Source organism: Chiloscyllium plagiosum, unplaced genomic scaffold (assembly GCF_037043375.1).
Source record: "Chiloscyllium plagiosum isolate Xiang-an unplaced genomic scaffold, Cpla_swu_hap1 HiC_scaffold_20, whole genome shotgun sequence".
Classification (NCBI taxonomy): Eukaryota; Metazoa; Chordata; class Chondrichthyes; order Orectolobiformes; family Hemiscylliidae; genus Chiloscyllium; species Chiloscyllium plagiosum.
In genome coordinates, this window is record NW_028270158.1 from 12,047,546 (window position 1) to 12,067,271 (window position 19,726).

Genomic DNA, 19,726 nt, shown 5'->3' on the forward strand with positions numbered 1-19,726 from the left:
GCGGTGCCCTCATCACATGAGTATACAAAAAACAAAAGGTCAGACCAAGTAAGGATGGCAGATTTCCTTCCCTAATGGACATTAGTGAACAGATGGTTTTTTTTTTACAAAGATCAATGTCTGTCTTCACTGAGCTTAGCTTTATATTATAATTGTATGAATTCATTTCAAATTCTACCAGTAACTGTGGTGGGATTTGAATCCCAAAACTCCAAATCATTAGCCTGAACCTATGGACTACTAGTCCATCAGCATTACCCTATCCACCACCTCCTTGTTTAATCACTAAAGATTTATCCATTGAAATACCAGAGGTAACTCTCTAGTCAGAATCAGAAGCAAGTGATTTGACTGCTGGTTTATGAAATGGAAACTTTGAAGTTAGAATGAGACCAACACAAAGGAACCTAGTTTCATGTTTGGCCCAGACCATGACCCAGCCTTTGTCAGTCTATTGCCTGTTCAGGTGCTGCCTGATTTTCAGTCCCTGGGGAAAGGGAAAGTACGTGGTACACATTGCAATTAGCCAATTGAAACTGCTAAAATTATCAACCATGCCAAAAGTGGAGTAAACTGCTCCCCACAAGAGATCAGCTCACACGCTTTGTGTCAGGGAGTGCAACAGTCTGTATCTGTGTAGCAAGGTGAGAACACCATCCAGACGTGGGGCTGATAGGAACATTTGCACCATACAAATTCAAGACAATGACCATCTCCAATAGGACAGAAGCTGGAACCATCTCCCCTTGACATTCAAAGGCATTAACATTGCTGAATTACCCACTGTATACATCCCAGGGGTTTCCACTGACCTGAAACTGAACTATTTCAGCCATGTAAATATTATAGCTACTCTGCCAGAGATTAAGACTTCCGCAGCAAGTAAGTCACCTCCTGACTCCTCAAAACTGTTCACAATCCAAAAGGCACAAGTCAGGAGTGTGATGGGATACTCTGGGCTTACCTGGATGCATGCAGGTTAATCAACACCAAAGAAACTCATCTTTAGCTAGAGCAAAGCAGCCTGCTTGATTGGCACCATAGCCACCACGTTCAAAATTCACTTGTTTGAGCACTGATGCAGTGTACCAGAAGTGTACCATCTACAAGGTGTACTGCAGTAACACACCCAGATTACTTCAACAGCACCTTTTAAACCCGTTACCTAGAAGGGCTAGAATAGCAGGCGTGTGGGAACACCATCACTCCCCATCCTTCCGAAAACACTGTGTATCGCATCCCAAAGACTTTAGAAGACAGCTCATTACCACTTTTTCCAGGCTAGTCAGGGAGTGGCAACAGGTTGTTTGCCTAGCCAGTAACAGCCACATCGTGAATTTAAAAAAACAATTACATCATTTTTAAATGAGAGAGAATCCAAATGATGATAAACTGTGAGATTCCTGGCAGTTGTACCTGGCAATCAGCCACTGGAAGAGACGGGAATGAAATTGCCCTGTTATTTCACACTGCACCTTAAAGATGGTCTGACTGAGACTGAAAACTGACAGCATGAGTGTGTCCTTGCGGGAGTGGGCGGGTGACCTTGGGGAAGGTGGTGATCTATCCTTGAGGCATGGGCATGTGTGCCCTGGGGGACTGCATTTGGTGAGTGGGACTCACAAGTTTACATCCCTGCAATCTCGGTGGCCCCACTACAAAACAACATGATGATGATGATGATGACTGTCATGATCATAGATCATTCATCTCCTAAAATGCTGATGTTACGAGATATCAGAACCACAATGTAAAGGGAGCCTGAAGGAAAACTGAAAAACATATGTCTGTTGGCTCGTAGCAAGTAGACAAACAGGAGGCTGGAAGAACACAGCAAGCCTCCTGATACTTGCTGTGTTCTTCCAGCCTACTTAGGATTCTAGCATCTGCAGTTGTTTTTTAAATCTCTAGTAGCAAGTTGACTAACCAGGATATAATATCAAGCCTATTGCTTCTTATTATTGAAATATGTAAATCAGAAAGGTGTGCCGAGCAAAACATTCATAACGTTTCAAAGGGTGTGGCAACTTACTTGAACATTTTGACCTCTTAAATGCTCAAAAACCTGATTAGCAACTTCTGGCATCCCTGCAAGTTTATTCTCGTCAAGTCTAAGGGTGCTAAAGTTATGCTAACAGCTTCTACAATAATAATCTTCCTCCCCTTCAACAACAGCTTTGACATATTTACTTTTAGATTACATACAATGTGTGTTTGATGGTGAGAATCATGCCTACGTCAGCATTCCACCCCACAATTTCAGAACAAACTTCAAAGAAATTATAAGCCAAAAGAAGATAACATTACCTATTACGCATTCAGACTCAATGTATATGATAATCTTACCAGTTTCTAATCTTACTGTTATTTTAAGACCTACTGCGTCTTCTTTAGCTGTTCATGTCCAAATGCCCTCTAAATTCACCAAATTCAACAAAGGTCTTTAGACAGCATCTTCAAACCCATGGCCACTTCCTTTTAGAAGGGCAAGGGCAGCAGGTACATGGGAACACCATCACCTGCAATTTCCCCTCCAAGCCACTTACCATCCTGACTTGGAGATATATCGCCATTCTGTCACTGTCGCTGGGTCAGAATCCTGGAATTCCCTCATCAAGAACATTATGGATCTATCTAGAGCACATGGACTGCAGTGGTTCAAAAAGGCAGCTCACCACCGCCTTCTCAAGGCTAACTAGGGATAGGCAATAAATGCTGGGCCCAGCCAGTGATGCACATGTCCCATGAGTGAATAAAACAAACCGTTTAACTCCACCCAGACTGTGCTATTTATACCAGTGAGATAAAGCTTCATAACATCCTAGCAAAGTTAATAGAAATCATAGAAACAGAAAACAAATAGGACCAGGGTTAGGCCAGTCGGCCCTTTGAAGCCTGTTCCAGCATTCAGTTTATCCAACTCAAATATCCTGTTCCCATTCCCCACCCACCATACTCTGATCCCTTTAGCCCTAAGAGCTATATCTAACTCCTTGAACACATGCACTGTTTTGGCCCTAATCGCTTTTTGTGATAGAGAATTCGACAGGCTCACCATTCTCAGGGTGGATACATTCCTTCCCATCTCAGTCAGGTTGCTTCAGCATCTTGTAGCCCTCATAACAACAGTAACAAGGGACCAATTTGCTACCGCACATTTTGCATTCTCCCAGGGTTCAAGCTTTGAGAAGATTTGTAGCTCAGGTTGATGATAAGTCTGTACGTTTGCTTGCTGAGCTGGAAGATTTGTTTTCAGATTTTTCGTCACCATGGCTAGGTCACATCATCAGTGAGACTCGCTGGTGAATCAATGGTGTTTTGTCCTGCTTCTCTGTTTATAGATCTTGGTTTCTTAAGGTGGGTGATATAATTTCCATTTTGTTTTGAGGAAAGGTAGATAGGATGTAAATCGATGTGTTTATTGATGGAGTTCTGGTTAGAATGCCATGCCTCTAAGAATTCTCATGCGTGTCTTTGTCTGGCCTGTCCTAGGATGTGTGTGTTGTCCCAAAGCGGTGTCCTTCTTTGTCTGTATGTATGGAATCTAGTGATAGTGGGTCGTGTCTTTTGGTGGCCAGTTGATGTTCATGAATCTCTCAATGACGGAAGAGGTTTGATGTTACTTTGGCCCTATTTTTGAAAAAAATACCTACAGAAGCGGAATAAATCTCAGGTTGTAAATGACCCCCAAAACTGTGCTATATTTCTAATTGCGGGCCTCAATTTCCAGGGTGTGTTGGTCACCTGTCTGAAACTGATAGTCGAAAAATGTAGCACTGGAAAAGCACAGTGGGTCAGGCAGCATCTGAGGAGCAGGAGAGTCAACGTTGTAGGCATAAGCCCTCCCTCAGGAATGTTGCCCATCAGATATGGGCTTATGCCCGAAACGTCGATTCTCCTGCTCCTCGATGCTGCCTGACCTGCTGTGCTTTTCCAGCACTACACTCTCAACTCTGATCTCCAGCATCTGCAGTCCTCACTTCCTCCTGTCTGAAACCGATAGTATGATAGGAATAAAAACCTTGCCAAATTTAATAGTGGTCTGAGCACATGTCCAGATTGTGAATTTCATTGTTACATTTGTCTTTCCTGTGCCTACTGATGGCTATAAAGCAGGAGGGACAGTGGGAAATTCAGGGGGGGGCTCATCCCTGACAGTACCTGGTGATGGTTTACTTGAGCACACATAGCATTGCTGTTCCCTCATTTCGCCAATGATTAAGCTTGGTGGTGGTGGAGGGATGTGGGAATGGGGAGAAACTCATGATCTACCCCTTACTCTCCTCTCAATGCAAGGACCGATTCTGTCAAGTAGGTTCTGGTAGTAGCTTTGGAGCGAGAAATAGAGTTTGTGTTTCAGTTCTATGACTTTTCATCAGAATTGGGGAAAAGATTGAGATGCAATAAGTGTTCAGCAAGGGGTGGGTGAACCATAGAGTCATAGAGCTCTGTACAGCATGGAAATAGACCCTTCGGTCTGACTTGTCCATGCCGACCAGATATCCTAAATTAATCTAGGTAATTGCCAACAATTTGCTCATATCCCTCCAAGTCCTTCCTATTTGTGTACCCATCCAGATGCCTTTTAAATGTTATGGTAATCCAAGATGCCTTTTAAATGTTGTGATAATCCAAGATGGAGGACAGGAAAAAATTGTGCCTCCTTTTTGTTGAGGTATTTTCAGTGTTGGAGCTGATTTCCTTGAATGTTTGGAGCAGTAATTACTGAACTTGGACAGCATTTGAAGTGAACATGCAGTTGATAAACAGAGGAACAGCCTGTCCCTGTCCAGCAGCCAGCAATGGTAGAACTAACTTAGTTGTTGCCCATAATGATGTCAATTTAATGATCGTAAACCAAAGTCTAAAAAAGACACTTTTACTGGGCACACCACTATAGCCATGAGCTGACTTGTCAATGGAAATGCCTTTGAAGCACAATTGGGGAGATACCAATCTGGCGGATCTTCACCTCTTTCTCATTGATGATGCACACCACAAAACAGATTTTTGTGAAGGACACTATGGAGGAAAATTGACCTTGAGTTTTCTTTTAATTCAGCAATGGCCAACTTGCCTAAGGATAGTCTGCTTAGACCTGTATGAAAGCAAGAAAAACTACTCACATTTAAGCAGTGCTTTTAATGCAATGAAATGTCCTAAGACACTTCACTGCAGCATTGCATAATAGAGTCATACAGCATGCAAACAGACCCTTCAGTCCGTGCTGACTAAGTTTCTCAAAATAAACTAGTTCCACTTGTCTGTGTTTGGACCATGTCCCTTGAAACCTTTCCTATTCATGTACCTGTCCAAATGACTTTCAAATATTGCAACTGTACCTGCATCTGTCACTTCCACTGGAAGTTCATTCCATGAATGAACCACCCTCTGTTTGAAAACGTTTCCCCTCAGATCCCTTTTAAATCTTTTGCCAATTTTGATGTTGTCCACAAACTTAATAACCATGCCTTCTACATTTTCATTCAAATTGTTTATATAAATGACAAACAACAGTGGACCCAGCACCGATCACTATGGAACACTGCTAGTCATAAGCCTTCAGTCTGAAAAGCAATCCTCCACCGTTACCCTCTATCTCCTACCGTCAAGCCAATTTTGTATTCAAATGGCAAGCTGTCCCTGAATCCCATGTGATCTAACTTTACTAATCAGTCTACCATGCAGAACCTTGTTAAAGGCTTTATTAAAGTCCATGTAGATAATGTCTACCACTCTGCCTGATGGGCTGAATGGCTTGCTTCTACACTGTAGCGATTCTATGATTTTATGATTAACCACTCTGTAATCTTCTGGGGCTATAAATGATACAGCTATCTCTGCTAGAGGCCCTGTAATATCTTCCTTAGTTTCCCACAACTTCCTGGGATGCAAAGCCACGTGAGAATCATTACCTAACAAAGGACTATTGGGTGCTGAAAATTAGACACAAAACTGGAAATTGGTGGAGGAACTCAGCATGTCTGGCAATTCTGTGGAGAGAAATCAAAGCTAATGGTGTATGTGTGGCCCCTTGATACCCTTGCTTGATAAAATTTGTCGATCTCAGATCTAAATTTAACATATGAATTAACATCAGCTACCATTTGAAGAAGAAAGTTCTGAATCGCCATTCTTTCAAACATACCTTCTGAAAGGAAAGGCCTGGCCCTAATTCTTCCACCATGGCCCTGGTTCTAGAATAGTCAACCTGTGGAAATTGTTTATCTTTATCTTCCTATCTCTCCCAGTTAATATCCTGAAGGCCTTGATTAGATCACCCTTAAACATCTAAATTCGAGAGAATAAAGATTAGATTAGATTAGATTAGTTTCCCTACAGTATGGAAACAGGCCCTTCGGCACAACAAGTCCATACCAACCCTCTGAAGAGTAATCCACCCAGACCCATTCCCCATATTTATCCCTGACAAATGCACCTAATGCTACAGGCAATTTAGCATGGCCAGTTCACCTAACCTGCACATCTTGGGACTGTGGGAGGAAACCAGAGCACCTAGAAGAAACCCACACAGACACAGGGAGAATGTGCAAACTCCACACAGACAGTCACTCAGGGTGGGAATTGAACCCAGGTCTGTGACACCACTGAGCCACCGTGCTGCCCAAGGCCTAACTTGTCCAATCACTCCCCATAACTTAACCCCTAAAGTCCAGTTGTCTTCCTTGTAAACCTGTGCTGACTCCCCCTAAGGCCAAACATTCCTCCTAAGGTGTGGTGCCCAGATATGCTTACAGTACTCTAAGTGGGATCTAACGAGGGTTTTGTTTAACTGCAGCATTTTGGCTGTATCCCTATATTCCAGGCTTTTAGATATGAAGACCAACATTCCATTAGCCTTCTCGACTACTTTCAGCACCTATACCTGGTATTCTTTAAGAGCTATGCACCAGGACCCCTAAATCTGGTTGGCAGTCAGCTGTATTTAACTTTTAAAAAATACCCTGATCTACATTTCACCTGATGAAGGAGCAGTGCTCTGAACACTTATGATTTCAAATAAACCTGTTGGTCTATAATCTGGTGTCATGTGACTTCCGACTTTCTCCACCTCAGTCGAACACCGGCACCTCCACTTCCCGATCTATCCTGTTCATTCCAAAATGCATAACCTCACAGTTGCTTATATTAAAATCCATCTAATCTATCAATATCAATAATGCTGTATTGAATGATGTCTACAATGCTGACCAATTTTGTGTCTTCAGTAAATTTGGATGCTTGACTTTTCATGCCATTATCCCATTGTCTTTGCTTCTCAAATCTTGGCCTCTGGTTCATTTGCAGTCTGAATCATTGTATCATAAACAACATCAGTCTTCAAACATTGCCTCTGTTTCTCTCTCCACAGATGCTGGAGATCTGCTGAGTTTCTCTGGCATTTTCTGTTTTTCTTCAGATTTCCAGTATCCCATAGTATTTTGCCTTTACTGACCAGATCATCTGCTTTTTCTTGATGTTAGGTCGGGGATAAATGTTGGTGGGGAAGAAATCTATTGAAATAATGCAGTGGGATATTTTACATTCTGCATCTCATTTGAAAGATAGTTTTCCCTGACAGTGTGCAATCTACTCTCTATTGCACTGGAGTGCCAGTTTAGAATTTGTCACTGGATTGGGATTTGAACCCAGGGTTGAATGACTCAGGGCTAAGCAGGCTGCCCATGGAGCCAAGGTTAAAATCTTCATTTCCCCACTCAATTAAAACAAAAGAAAACAGATGTCAAAATGGAATCAGAGGCGGCTTCACTAATTCTCTTATGATTCATCTTAGACACTGGATATGCCAATAATTTGTTCTTGGCTGAGGTGTTTTAGGGAGCAGCTTGATGGAATTATGCATAACATCCGTTTTGTTCTAAAGGTCCTGCAGGAAATCTTCCAAACGGAATGCACCATTGAGGAGTTGAAGATGGCCATTAGGCAGAAGGAAGCTCCCATGAAGGTTGCGCAGACCCGTCTGGAGGAGAGGATCAAGAGGCCTAACATGGAGCTGGTGTGTGACCAGCCACAACACAGGTGAGTACCATGGCAACGCTGGCTCAGCTGTCATGGGGAGAGAATATGCTGTTGAAGTCTCCTTAGATTTGTCATTGGCCCAGCGTGGATGGGTGCAGTCAGCAAACATGATCACGCTGAGTCAAGATTAGAGTGGTGCTGGAAAAGCACAGCAAGAATGGCAGCATCTGAGTATGCAGCCTGACTTGGATGCTGCCTGAGCTGATGGGTTTTTCCAGTACCACTCTAATCTTGACTCTGATCTTCAGCATTTACAGTCCTCACTTTCGTCAACATGATCACGCTGAGTCTGTGCCTATAAGAAAACACCATTGTGTGACTGTCCTTTCAGCTCTTTGATTTGCCTTGTCCTCCTCAATCTTTCCATTGAGGACCTCAGACAATCCCTACTTTGATGTTCCACTTGCAAATTTTTTTTTTGCCAGCATGTACTTTATCGTAAAAACTGAAAGAACTGCAGATGTTGCAAATCTGAGACACCAAAGCTCATTGGGGAAGCCTCAAAGGTTCTGAGGAAGAGTTACCGGGCCGAAGCGTTAACTCTGGTTTCTCTTCACAGATGTTGCCAGGCCTGCTGAAGGAAGCTTACTTAAGGTTGAGGAAGCAAGGATCAGAGAGCGCTCTAGAGGGTTACAAGGTTGCCAGGAAGGAACTGAAGAATGGACTTGGGAGAGCTAGAATAGGCCATGAAAAAGCCTTGGTGGTTAGGATTAAGGAAACCCCAAGATGTTCTACACTTAAGTGATGAATAAGAGGATGGCCAGAGGGTAGGGCCAATCAGGAATAGTGGAGAGAACTTGTGCCTGGAATTGGAGGAGGTAAGGGAGGTCCTAAATGAATACTTTGCTTAAGTATTCACTAATGAGAGGGGACCTTGTCGTTTGTGATGACAGCATGAAACGCATAAACAGGTTGATGTTAAGAAGGAGGATGTGCTAGAAATGTTGAAAAACATGAGAATAGATAAGTCCCCTGGGCCAGACGGGATATACCCAAGGATACTACATGAAGCGAGGGAAGAGATTGCTGTGCCTTTGGTGATGATTTTTGCATCTTTATTGTACTTTGGAGTAGTACCAGATGATTGGAGGGTGGCAAATGTTATTCCCTTGTTTAAGAGAGGGAATAGGAATAACCACAGGAATTACAGACCAGTCAGTCTTACGTCTATGAAGGGCAAATTATTGGAGAGGATTCTGAGAGACAAGATTTATCATTATTTGGAAAAGCATAGTTTGATTAGAGCTAGTCAGCTTGGCTTTGTGAGGGGCAGGACATGCCTCACAAGCCTTATTGAATTATTTGAAGAAGGTAGAGCAGTGGATGTGGTTTTTGTAATTTAGCAAGGCATTTGATAAGCTTCCCCATGATAGGCTTATTCAGAAAGTAAGGAGGCATGGATGCATGGAAATTTGGCTGTCTGGATACAGAATTGACTGGCACATTCAAGACAGAGCATGGTAGTAGATGGAAAGTATTCAGGCTGGAGCTTGGTGACCAGTGGTGTTCCACAGGGATCTGATCTGGGACCTCTGCTCTTTGTGATTTTTATAAATTACTTGGATGAGGAAGTGGAAGGGTGGGTTAGTAAATTTGCTGATGACACAAAGGTTGGTGGAGTTGTGGACAGTGTGGAGGCCTGTTGTAGGTTGCAACAGGTCATTGACAGGTTGCAGAGCTGGGCTGAGGAGTGGCAGATGGAGTTCAACCTGGAAAGGTGTGAAGTGATTCATTTTGGAAGGTGGAATTTTAATGCAGAATACAGGGTTAAAGGCAGGATTCCTGGCAGAGTGGAGGAACAGAGGGATCTTGGAGTCCCCGTACATAGATCCCTCAAAGTTGCCACCCAAGTTGATAGGGTTGTTAAGAAGGCGTATGGTGTGTTGGCTTTCATTAGCAAGGGGATTGAGTTTAAGAGCTGTGACGTAATGCTGCAGCTCTATAGAACCGTGGTTAGACCACAGTGCGAATATTGTGTTCAGTTCTGGTCACCTCATTATAGGAAGGTTGTGGAACCTTTAGACAGGGTGCAGAGGACATTTGCAAGGATGCTGCCTGGACTGGAGGTCATGCCTTGTGAAGAAAGGTTGATGGAGCTAAGGCTTTTCTTATTGGAGCCAGGAAGGATGAGAGGTGACTTAGAGGTATACAAGATGATGAGAGGCATAGATGGAGTGGATAGCTAGAGACCTTTTCCCAGGGTGGAAGGGTCTATCATGAGGGGCCATAACTTTAAGGTGACTGGAGGAAGGTTTGGGGAGATGTCAGAGATAGGTTCTTTACACAGAGAATGGTGGGTATGTGGAATGCACTGCCAGCGGTGGTGGTTGAGTCAGATACGTTCGGGACATTTAAGTGACGCTTGGATGGGCACATGGATGATAGTAAAATGGAGGATATGTAGGTTAGTCTGATCTTAGAGTAAGCAAGAGGTCGAGGGCTGAAGGGACTGAACTGAGCTGTACTGTTCTATGTTCTATGTTCTTTGTTTTCCAGCAATTTCTAGTTTTGTACTTTACCATCCTCGAAAGGCTTCCATTTTAATTAACAATGTATATTTTTGGGTGGCATGGTGGCACAGTGGTTAATGCTGTTGCCTCACAGCACACAGGTACAATTCCACCCTCAGGTGACTGTCTGCATGGAGTTTGTACATTCTGCCCGTGTCTATGTGGATTTCTGCTGGGCGCTCTGGTTTCTCCCCACAATCCAAAGGTGTGCAGGTCAGGTGGATTGGTCATGCTAACAATTGCTCTGTAGTGTCCAGGGATGTGCAGGTTAGGTGTGTTAGCCATCATAAACAAAACCGTGGGTGGAGTCGGTCTGGGTGGGATGCTCTTCAAAGGATTGGTGCAGACTTGAAGGGCTAAATGTCCTCTTTCCACATTGTAGGGATTCCATATTACGTTGTACTCAGCTTTTCATGGCCTGTTACTACATGTGGAGCCTCCATCTTGTCTCATTATAACCACAGCACCTTTTCAGACAGCACTCAAACCCTCCTGCATGTTTAAAGAAAACTTGCATTTGTATGGCAACTTCTGCAAAGATGCCTCAAAGTGCTTTACAGCCTGTGAAGGTGCTTTTGAACTGTCGCTGAGCAGGAAATGCAGTTGTCAGTTTGTACTTATTAAACTCCCCCAGTGTAATCATGGTGAGATGATGTTGGCTGAGAGATAAATATTGATCAGGGAATCAGAGATGCTTCAAAATAGCACCAGGGGACCTGTTATATCTATCCAAACAGGACCTTGGTTTCACATTTCATTCGATAGGCAGCACTTTTGACAGGACCATGCTTCCTTGGCCCTGCAGCAGAGGCTGAGACTGGAGGTTTATACTCAAACCTTGGGGTCTGTCTTAAACCCTTCGGAATGAAAAGTGAGAGCACAACCCACAGGGCTGTGGCTGACTCGCCAGGGTTAGGCTGTCACTATGGTAATAAAATGTTGGCAGAGTATATTCCCTTTCCCAGCTTCGCTATTTTACTCCTCTAGACTATGGGCTAGGTTTGGACAAAGCAGCGGCTAACAGCTCAGAGGGGAGACCCCACAGTGGAACAACAGTAAATGCAGGCCTGATGTGCCCAGTGGGAGCAGAGGCCAGTGGCAGCATTACACTAGGGACTGTCACTGGCTTCCTTGTGGGAAGTAAGTGTGGGTAGGAGGGGTTAGTGGAGAGAGGTCTGACTGGCTGATGGGGGTATGGAGATGGAGTAACATTTTGGGGAGGTTTTCCAATGGAAAGAAGCCTCCTCCCACTCCCAGTACCAGCCCAGTTAAAACATCTCACACTGGAATGGACTGACTGGCACCACCCTCCCACATCCCATCCACTAATTATAGTGGGGGAGGAATATGTATACAAGTGACAGCTGGCTGCCTGTGGAGGTGTTAAATCCAGTCATAAAATTTATTGAAAATACATTCAGTTATTGGGCAGAGCTTAGAGGTGTCCAGGCCACAATCTAAACTTCTGGGACAGTGAGAAATCTGAAAGAAAATCAAATAAAGTGTCACATCCACGTGGAAACAGTTAACAGGCTCCGAGGTTTACCATGCTTATTGATAGGGCAACATTGATGATGATCAAAGATTATTGCTGCTTTTTAGCTGCAGTGGGTGGTCAGGGGTGTGGACTGATGGTTGGTTGTCTGGAGAGAAGGTCTATTGGAGTATATCTGGGAGTCAGCCCAGGGATGGTCAGGAGAGTAAGGCTGATAAGTGTGGGTCTGGGGAGTAGGCCGATGGGTGTGGGTCTGGGTAAAGGATAATGGGTGTGGGTCTGGGGAGTAGGCCAATGGGTGTGGGTCTGTGTAAAGGCTGATGAGTGTGGCTCTGTGTAAAGGGTGATGGGTGTGGATCCAGGGAGTAGGCCAATAAGTGTAGGTCTATGTAAAGGGCGATGGGTGTGGGTCTATGTAAAGGCTGACGCTTGTGGGTCTGGGTAAAGGCCAATGGGTGTGGGTCTGGGGAATAGGCTGATGGGTATAGGTCTAGTGAGTAGGCCGATAGGTGTGGGTCTGTGTAAAGGGTGATGGGTGTGGATCCAGGGAGTAGGCCAATAAGTGTAGGTCTATGTAAAGGGCGATGGGTATGGGTCTATGTAAAGGCCGACGCTTGTGGGTCTGGGTAAAGGCCAATGGGTGTGGGTCTGGGGAATAGGCTGATGGGTGTAGGTCTAGTGAGTAGGCCAATAGGTGTGGGTCTGTGTAAAGGGTGATGGGTGTGGATCCAGGGAGTAGGCCAATAAGTGTAGGTCTATGTAAAGGGCGATGGGTATGGGTCTATGTAAAGGCCGACGCTTGTGGGTCTGGGTAAAGGCCAATGGGTGTGGGTCTGGGGAATAGGCTGATGGGTGTAGGTCTAGTGAGTAGGCCAATAGGTGTGGGTCTGTGTAAAGGGTGATGGGTGTAGATCCAGGGAGTAGGCTGATAGGTATAGGTCTATGTAAAGGGCGATGGGTGTGGGTCTGGGTAAAGGCCAATGGGTGTGGGTCTGTGTAAAGGGTGATGGTTGTGGGTCTAGGGAGTAGGCCCATAGGTGTAGGTCTATGTAAATGGTGATGGGTGTGGGGCTGGGGAGTAGGTTGATGGATTTGGGTCTGGGTAAAGGGCGCTGGGTGTGGGTCTGTGTAAAGGGCAATGGATGTGGGTCTGTGTAAATGACAATGGGTGTCAGTCTGGGAGTAGGCTGATGGGTGTTGGTCTAGGTAAAGGCCAATGGGTGTGGGTCTGTGTAAAGGGTGATGGTTGTGGGTCTGAGTAAATTCTCCATTTACCTAATGAGCTTTGGGTTTCCAATGGATTGGTCCACACATATGGGCAAAGTCCTGCAGTGATTAGCCATTGGCATTGCCCACTGACTTGCTTTCACTCCTACATCTAAGGGCTAGTCAGGAAACTCTCCAATTTTTACCGCCTGTCCATCAGGCATATTGGAAGGACTTTCAAGCTTTAATCATGGCCACGTTAACAAATGGTTGACCGTTGCTGGTATGGCACTCAAAACCCAGAGCTTCTGGTCCAGAGGTAAGAATGCTATAACCATGCCTCGGGTTTACCTTAAGTGAATAATAGGAATACAGAAAACCTTAAAGCCATTCAAAATAGATCGGCTTGGAACAGGTGCAGGTAGTCTTCAAATTCATCGAGAAGTTGTCCAATATGTGTTCTGATTGGCTAAACAATTCAGAAGATGTCCAAATTCAAAACCTTTTAAAGCTGTTGAGAGCTCTCTCAAAAATGGAGGCCCCTCTCACCCTGACCTGGAAGAGTAGGCTGCAACACCTTGCATACTGATGATCCTGCTTCTGGCTCTCCAGCATCAGGAACCTACCTCTCACCCTTACTTGGACACCGAGCTCACCCTCCTGTCACTAATTGGCCAATTCAGAGAAAACCACTGTTGAGTGACTGTTTCTTGTCCAGTGTGGAGTCCACACACACCCATTTGACACATACGTCAGGACGTTGACCCCAAATGCCAAATTGTGCTTCAGCTCACAGAATCCCATACAGTGTGGAAACAGGCTATTGAGCCTGCACTAACCCTCCAAAGAGCTTCCAACCCAGACCCATAATCCTACATTTACCATGGCTAACACACCTAAACTGCACATCTTTGGACTGTGGGAGGAAACTGGAGAACCCAGAGGTCGAGGAGAACACTGAGGTACAGGCTACTAGACTAGATGGGATTGAGGTGCATAAAGAAGAGGTGTTAGCAATTCTGGAAAGTGTGAAAATAGATAAGTCCCCTGGGCCAGATAGGGTTTATCCAAGGATTCTCTGGGAAGCCGGGGAAGAGATTGTTGAGCCTTTGGCTTTGATCTTTATGTCGTCATAGTCTACAGGAACAGTGCCAGAAGACTGGAGGATAGCAAATGTTGTCCTCTTGTTCAAGAAGGAAAGTAGAGACAATCCTGGAAATTACAGACATGTGAACCTTACTTCACTTGTGGGAAAAGTGTTAGAAAGGGTTATAAGAGTTAGGATTTATAATCATCTAGACAGGAATAAGTTGATTACGGATAGTCAACACGGTTTTGTGAAGAGTAGGTCGTGCCTGACAAATCTTGTTGAGTTCTTTGAGAAGGTGACCTTACAGATAGATGAGAGTAAATCAGCTGATGTGGTGTATATGGATTTCAGTAAGGTATTTGATAAGGTTCCCCATGGTAGGCTATTGCACAAAATACAGAAGCATGTAATTGAGGGCGATTTAGCAGTTTGGATCAGAAATTAGCCAGGTGAAAGAAGACAGAGGGTAGTGGTTGATGGGAAATATACATCCTGGAATTCAGTTATTATTGGAGTACCACAAGGATCTATTTTGGGTCCACTGTTGTTTGTCATTTTTATAAATGACCTGGATGAGGACATAGAAGGATAGGTTAGTAAATTTGCAGATGATACTAAGGTTGATAGAGTTGTGGATATTGCTGAAGGATGTTGTAGGTTACAGAGAGACATAGATAAGCTGCAGAGCTGGGCTGAGAGGTGGCAAATGGAGTTTAATGCAGAAAAGTGTGAGGTGATTCACTTTGGAAGGAGTAACAGGAATGCAAAGTACTGGGCTAATGGTAAGATTCTTGGTCATGTAGATGAGCAGAGAGATCTTAGTGTCTAGGTACATAGATCCCTGAAAGTTGTCACCCAGGTTAATAGAATTGTTAAGAAGGCATATGATGTGTTAGCTTTTATTGGTAGAGAGATTAACTTTTGGAACGATGAGATCATGCTGCAGCTGTACAAAACTCTGGTGCAGCCACATTTGGAGTATTGCGTACAGTTCTGCTGACTGCATTATAGGAAGAATGTGGAAGCTTTGGAAAGGGTTTAGAGGAGATTTACTAGGATGCTACCTGGTATGGAGGGAAGGTCTTATGAGGAAAGGCTGAAGGACTTGAGGCTGTTTTCGTTAGAGAGGAGGTTGAGACGTGACTTAATTGAGACATATGAGATAATCAGAGGATTAGATAGGTTGGACAATGAGATAAATATAGGACAGATGTCAGAGGTAGTTTCTTTACTCAGAGAGTAGTAGAATGGAATGCACTGCCCATAACAGTAGTAGACTTAACTTTAAGGGCATTTAAATGGTCATTGGATAAGCATACGGATGAGAATGGAATAGTGTAGGTTAGATGGGCTTCAATTGGTTACACAGGTCGGCAAAACATCAAGGGCCGAAGAGCCTGTTCTGCTCTATGTTCTATGAAACCCATACAGACACGGGGAGAATGTGCAAACTCCACACTGACAGTTGCATGAGGGTGGAATCGAACCCGTGTCCCTGGTACTGTGAGGCAGCAGTGCTAACCACTGAGCCACCATTTTAAATGATGGGCAAGGTAGAGCTTCATACTGTCCCAAGCAGCGTCCATGAAAACAGTGAGTTTGTTACTGTTCAATCACATTTACAAGATAAAAAGAGGAAGTACAGGAGAAACTCAACAAGTCTGGCAGCATCTCTGGAGAGGGAATGAGAGTTAATGTTTGGAGAATGACATGACCCGTCTTTGGAACAGAAGTTCCAGAACTCCAGTTCTGATGAAGAGTCATGCTGGACTCGAAAGGTTAACACTGTTTCTCTCTCCACAGATGCTGCCAGATTTGCTGAGTTTCTCCTGCACTTTCTGTTCTTATTTCAGATTTCCAGTGTTCATGGTATTTTTCTCTGATTAGAACATTACAAGATAACTTGTCCAGACATCCTTGTCCCATTTGTAGGGGTCAATTTTTGACTTCTCATCATGAACTCAGTGCAGGATCTAACACCCTGTGTAAGAACTGCTCAATTCTCAATCCTCCTCGAGAATGATAGAGATTAGTTTCTAACCAATTTGTCTTGCGATTTTCTTTCTTCTGCTAAAGCTGCATTCAACGATTTACTTTCATCAAGTGCTGTTTAAATGCAGCAACATTTTTATGTTCTAGAAAGGACATTGTGCTGTTTGGCTTCTGATAAATCATGTTTTGAGGTGGCATGAATATCAATTTACCTGCCTTATTGTGAAGAATCTTCACCTTCTGATGAACTCTTGGGAGGGGCTTTTATTTTATGTTTGCCTTATTTTTGACAATGATTTGGATGTTCATCTGTGAACAAGAGCATTTTCTTAAAGTCAAATTTAAACGGAACCCAAATGACTCCACAATTCATTGAAGAAGCATTAATTTAAATTAACAATTTTGTGCAGTCTCACTTGGCAGATCCAGCACCAATTTGTCCTTGCACTCAAACATCGGAGATTTTGAACTTGGGAAATAGAAGCAGGATTAGGCCATTCAGCCCTTCAATCCTGCTCCACCATTCAATATGACCATGGCTGATGATCCAACTCATTACTCAGTTCCTTCTTTGTCCCCATATCCTTTGATTCCTTTAGCCCTAAGACTGATGGTGGGTCTTGTTAGCAAACACTTGACATTAATGCCAGTACATGTGGAATTAAAAACAGGCTCACAATCCAAAAGAAAATACTGGCATCATTCAAAGGACAAAGGAGGAGAGCAGGTCCTGAATACCCAAATTCCATTGATGGAACCAATACTGAAGGCTGGACGATATGTACTTAGTAGAAAATCTGTTGTCTGCAAAATTTCTCAAATATTTCATATTAGCTACAATGGAATGTCACTGGCAATGACAGGGGTCCAGGGCCTCTGTTTCTTGGCTGAGGATGATAGCTGGTCTTTTATTAAAGGGAAAGGAGGAAAACACATGAATACTGGACTATTTCAACCCAGTCCTTAGTGAAAGAGCTTTCACAATTATGACCATTAAATGATCAGTGTCAGGACACAAGGTGAGCCAAGCCTGGGAAATGAAAAATGACATACTTCTGATGCCAGAACTCTTTAAAAAAAAAAGTTTTATTGGATAAAATTCTACTCTTTCAACTTGTGCCAGTAAATGTATCTCAGGATTCAGATAAAGAAAAGCCTTTCAGCATTAAAAAGTCCAAACTTTGTTCAGATCTTGGCACAGAAACCAAATGTCAATAGTGGAAATGCTAATGAGAGGACAAGATGATGCAAGATGCTTTTAAAATCATTTTTACAGTTTTCCCTGTTGCAACGCTTTCACTTTCTTGAGAACAACTGTGGAGTTTCTATTGACAATGTGAGAGATACTGGATGAGGCTACAATGGCGGACACCAAGTTGCCCAGTTGGGTAATGTTAGTTCCTTGTCCTTGCCTCACCAGGAGCACCGATACATTTAACAACATGGCTCACAGAGCAGTGAGGAAGAGAAGGAACCTAGGTTAATTTTTCCCTTCTTAGGTAAGGAGGCAAAGAGAAGGCAATATTAGTGCCCTCTACAGCCAATACAGTAAAGATCAGGAATCAATGCTAGCTCTGTATGACTCAGCTCCTCCAGGGAAAATGTTTACCGATGCAACAATGGCAGAAGAGTGACTTTAATGTCTGTCAAGTATAGCTTTTATTAAAACAAATGTCCTTCAAAAGGGAAAATATTATTTCACAATATAAATACCTTATATAATTCTGTAAAAGTTGAATGTTTGAGACTTTTTTTTCGGTTATAAGCCATGGGATTTATCGATGATGGAATATGGCTGTTGCTGGATTGGCCACCATGAATTGACATTCTTTTTACCCTTCTTAGAAGTATTGAGCTTCTTTCTTCAACCACTGCAGTCATGTGTCCAAAGTGATGTTAGGAAGTGAGTTACAGGATTTGACCCAGCGACAGTGGCGATATTGGCCCAAGTCAGGATGGTGTGTGGCTTGGAGGGGAACTTGCAGGTGGTGGCGCTCTCATGTATTTGCTGCTCTTGTCCTTCTAGGTGCTAGAGGTCACGTTTTGGAAGGTGCTGTTGAAGGAGAATTGGTGAGTTGCTGCAGTGCATCTTGTAGATGGTACAAACAGCCTCCACTGTGCCTGATGGTAAGGGGAGTTAATGTGGAAGCTGGATGGTGGGCACCAATCAGGCATGCCACTTTCTCCTGGATAGTGCTGAGTTTCCTGAGTACTTTTGGAGCTGCACCCATCCATCCAGGGAGGTGGGGAGTATTCCATTACAATCCTGACTGGTGCCTTGTAGATGGTGGACAGCAACTGGGGAGAGCAGACGTGAGTGACTCACCACAGAATTTCCAGCCTCTGACAGGCCCTTGTAGCCACTGTATCTATATCATTTAATTCAATTTAAATTAGATTAGATTACATTACAGTGTTAGTTTCTGGTCAGTGCAGCCCCAAGATATTGATAGCAATAGCAATGTGATTGATTGCCAGGGAATGATGGTTAGATTCTGTGAGATGGTCACGGCCTGACAAATATATCTTGCAAATGTTACTTGCCACTTATAATGACAGAGCTGAAAATGTGTTGCTGGAAAAGCGCAGCAGGCCAGACAGCATCCAAGGTGCAGGAGACTCGACATTTCAGGCATGAGCCCTTCTTCAGGAATGAGGAAAGTGTGCCAAGCAGGCTAAGATAAAAGGTAGGGAGGAGGGACTTGGGGGAGAGGCGTTGGAAATGCGATAGGTGGAAGGAGGTTAAGGTGAGGGTGATAGGCCGGATTGGGGGTGGGTGCGGAGAGGTCGGGAAGAAGATTGCAGGTTAGGAAGGTGGTGCTGAATTCGAGGGTTGGGACTGAGACAAGGTGGGGGGAGGGGAAATGAGGAAACTGGAGAAATATGGATTCATCCCTTGTGGTTGGAAGGTTCCTAGGCGGAAGATGAGGCGCTCTTCCTCCAGCCGTCGTGTTACTATGGACTGGCGATAGAGGGATCCAAGGACCTGCATGTCCTTGGTGGAGTGGGAGGGGGAGTTGAAGTGTTGAGCTACGGGATGGTTGGGTTGGTTGGTCCGGGTGTCCCAGAGGTGTTCTTTGAAACGTTCCGCAAGTAGACGGCCTGTCTCCCCAATATAGAGGAGGCCACATCGGGTGCAGTGGATGCAATAGATGATGTGTGTGGAGGTGCAGGTGAATTTGTGGCGGATTTGGAAGGATCCCTTGGGGCCTTGGAGGGAAGTAAGGGGGGAGGTGAGGGCGCAAGTTTTGCAATTCTTGTGGTTGCAGGGGAAGGTGCCGGGAGTGGAGGTTGGGTTGGTGGGGGGTGTGGACCTGACGAGGGAGTCACGGAGGGAGTGGTCTTTTCGGAACGCTGATAGGGGAGGGGAGGGAAATATATCCCTGGTGGTGG

At 44.2% G+C, this 19,726-nt stretch overlaps 1 protein-coding gene and 1 long non-coding RNA gene across 8 annotated transcripts in view; one reads left to right on the forward strand and one right to left on the reverse strand.

The window, feature by feature from the left end:
* LOC122560855 (uncharacterized) overlaps positions 1-1,185 on the reverse strand; it is a 29,553-nt gene extending 28,368 nt beyond the window's left edge. For both annotated transcript variants that reach the window (XR_015760530.1, XR_015760531.1), the window contains exon 1: positions 965-1,185. This is a non-coding gene — a long non-coding RNA (uncharacterized LOC122560855). The remainder of the gene's footprint in view (positions 1-964) is intronic.
* The window catches only part of LOC122560853 (tektin-3-like), a 79,282-nt gene that overhangs the window by 39,018 nt on the left and 20,538 nt on the right, over positions 1-19,726 (forward strand). For all 6 annotated transcript variants that reach the window (XM_043712020.2, XM_043712025.2, XM_043712023.2 and 3 more), the window contains exon 7: positions 7,886-8,040. In XM_043712020.2, the coding sequence (XP_043567955.2) occupies positions 7,886-8,040 (155 nt within the window). The remainder of the gene's footprint in view (positions 1-7,885; positions 8,041-19,726) is intronic.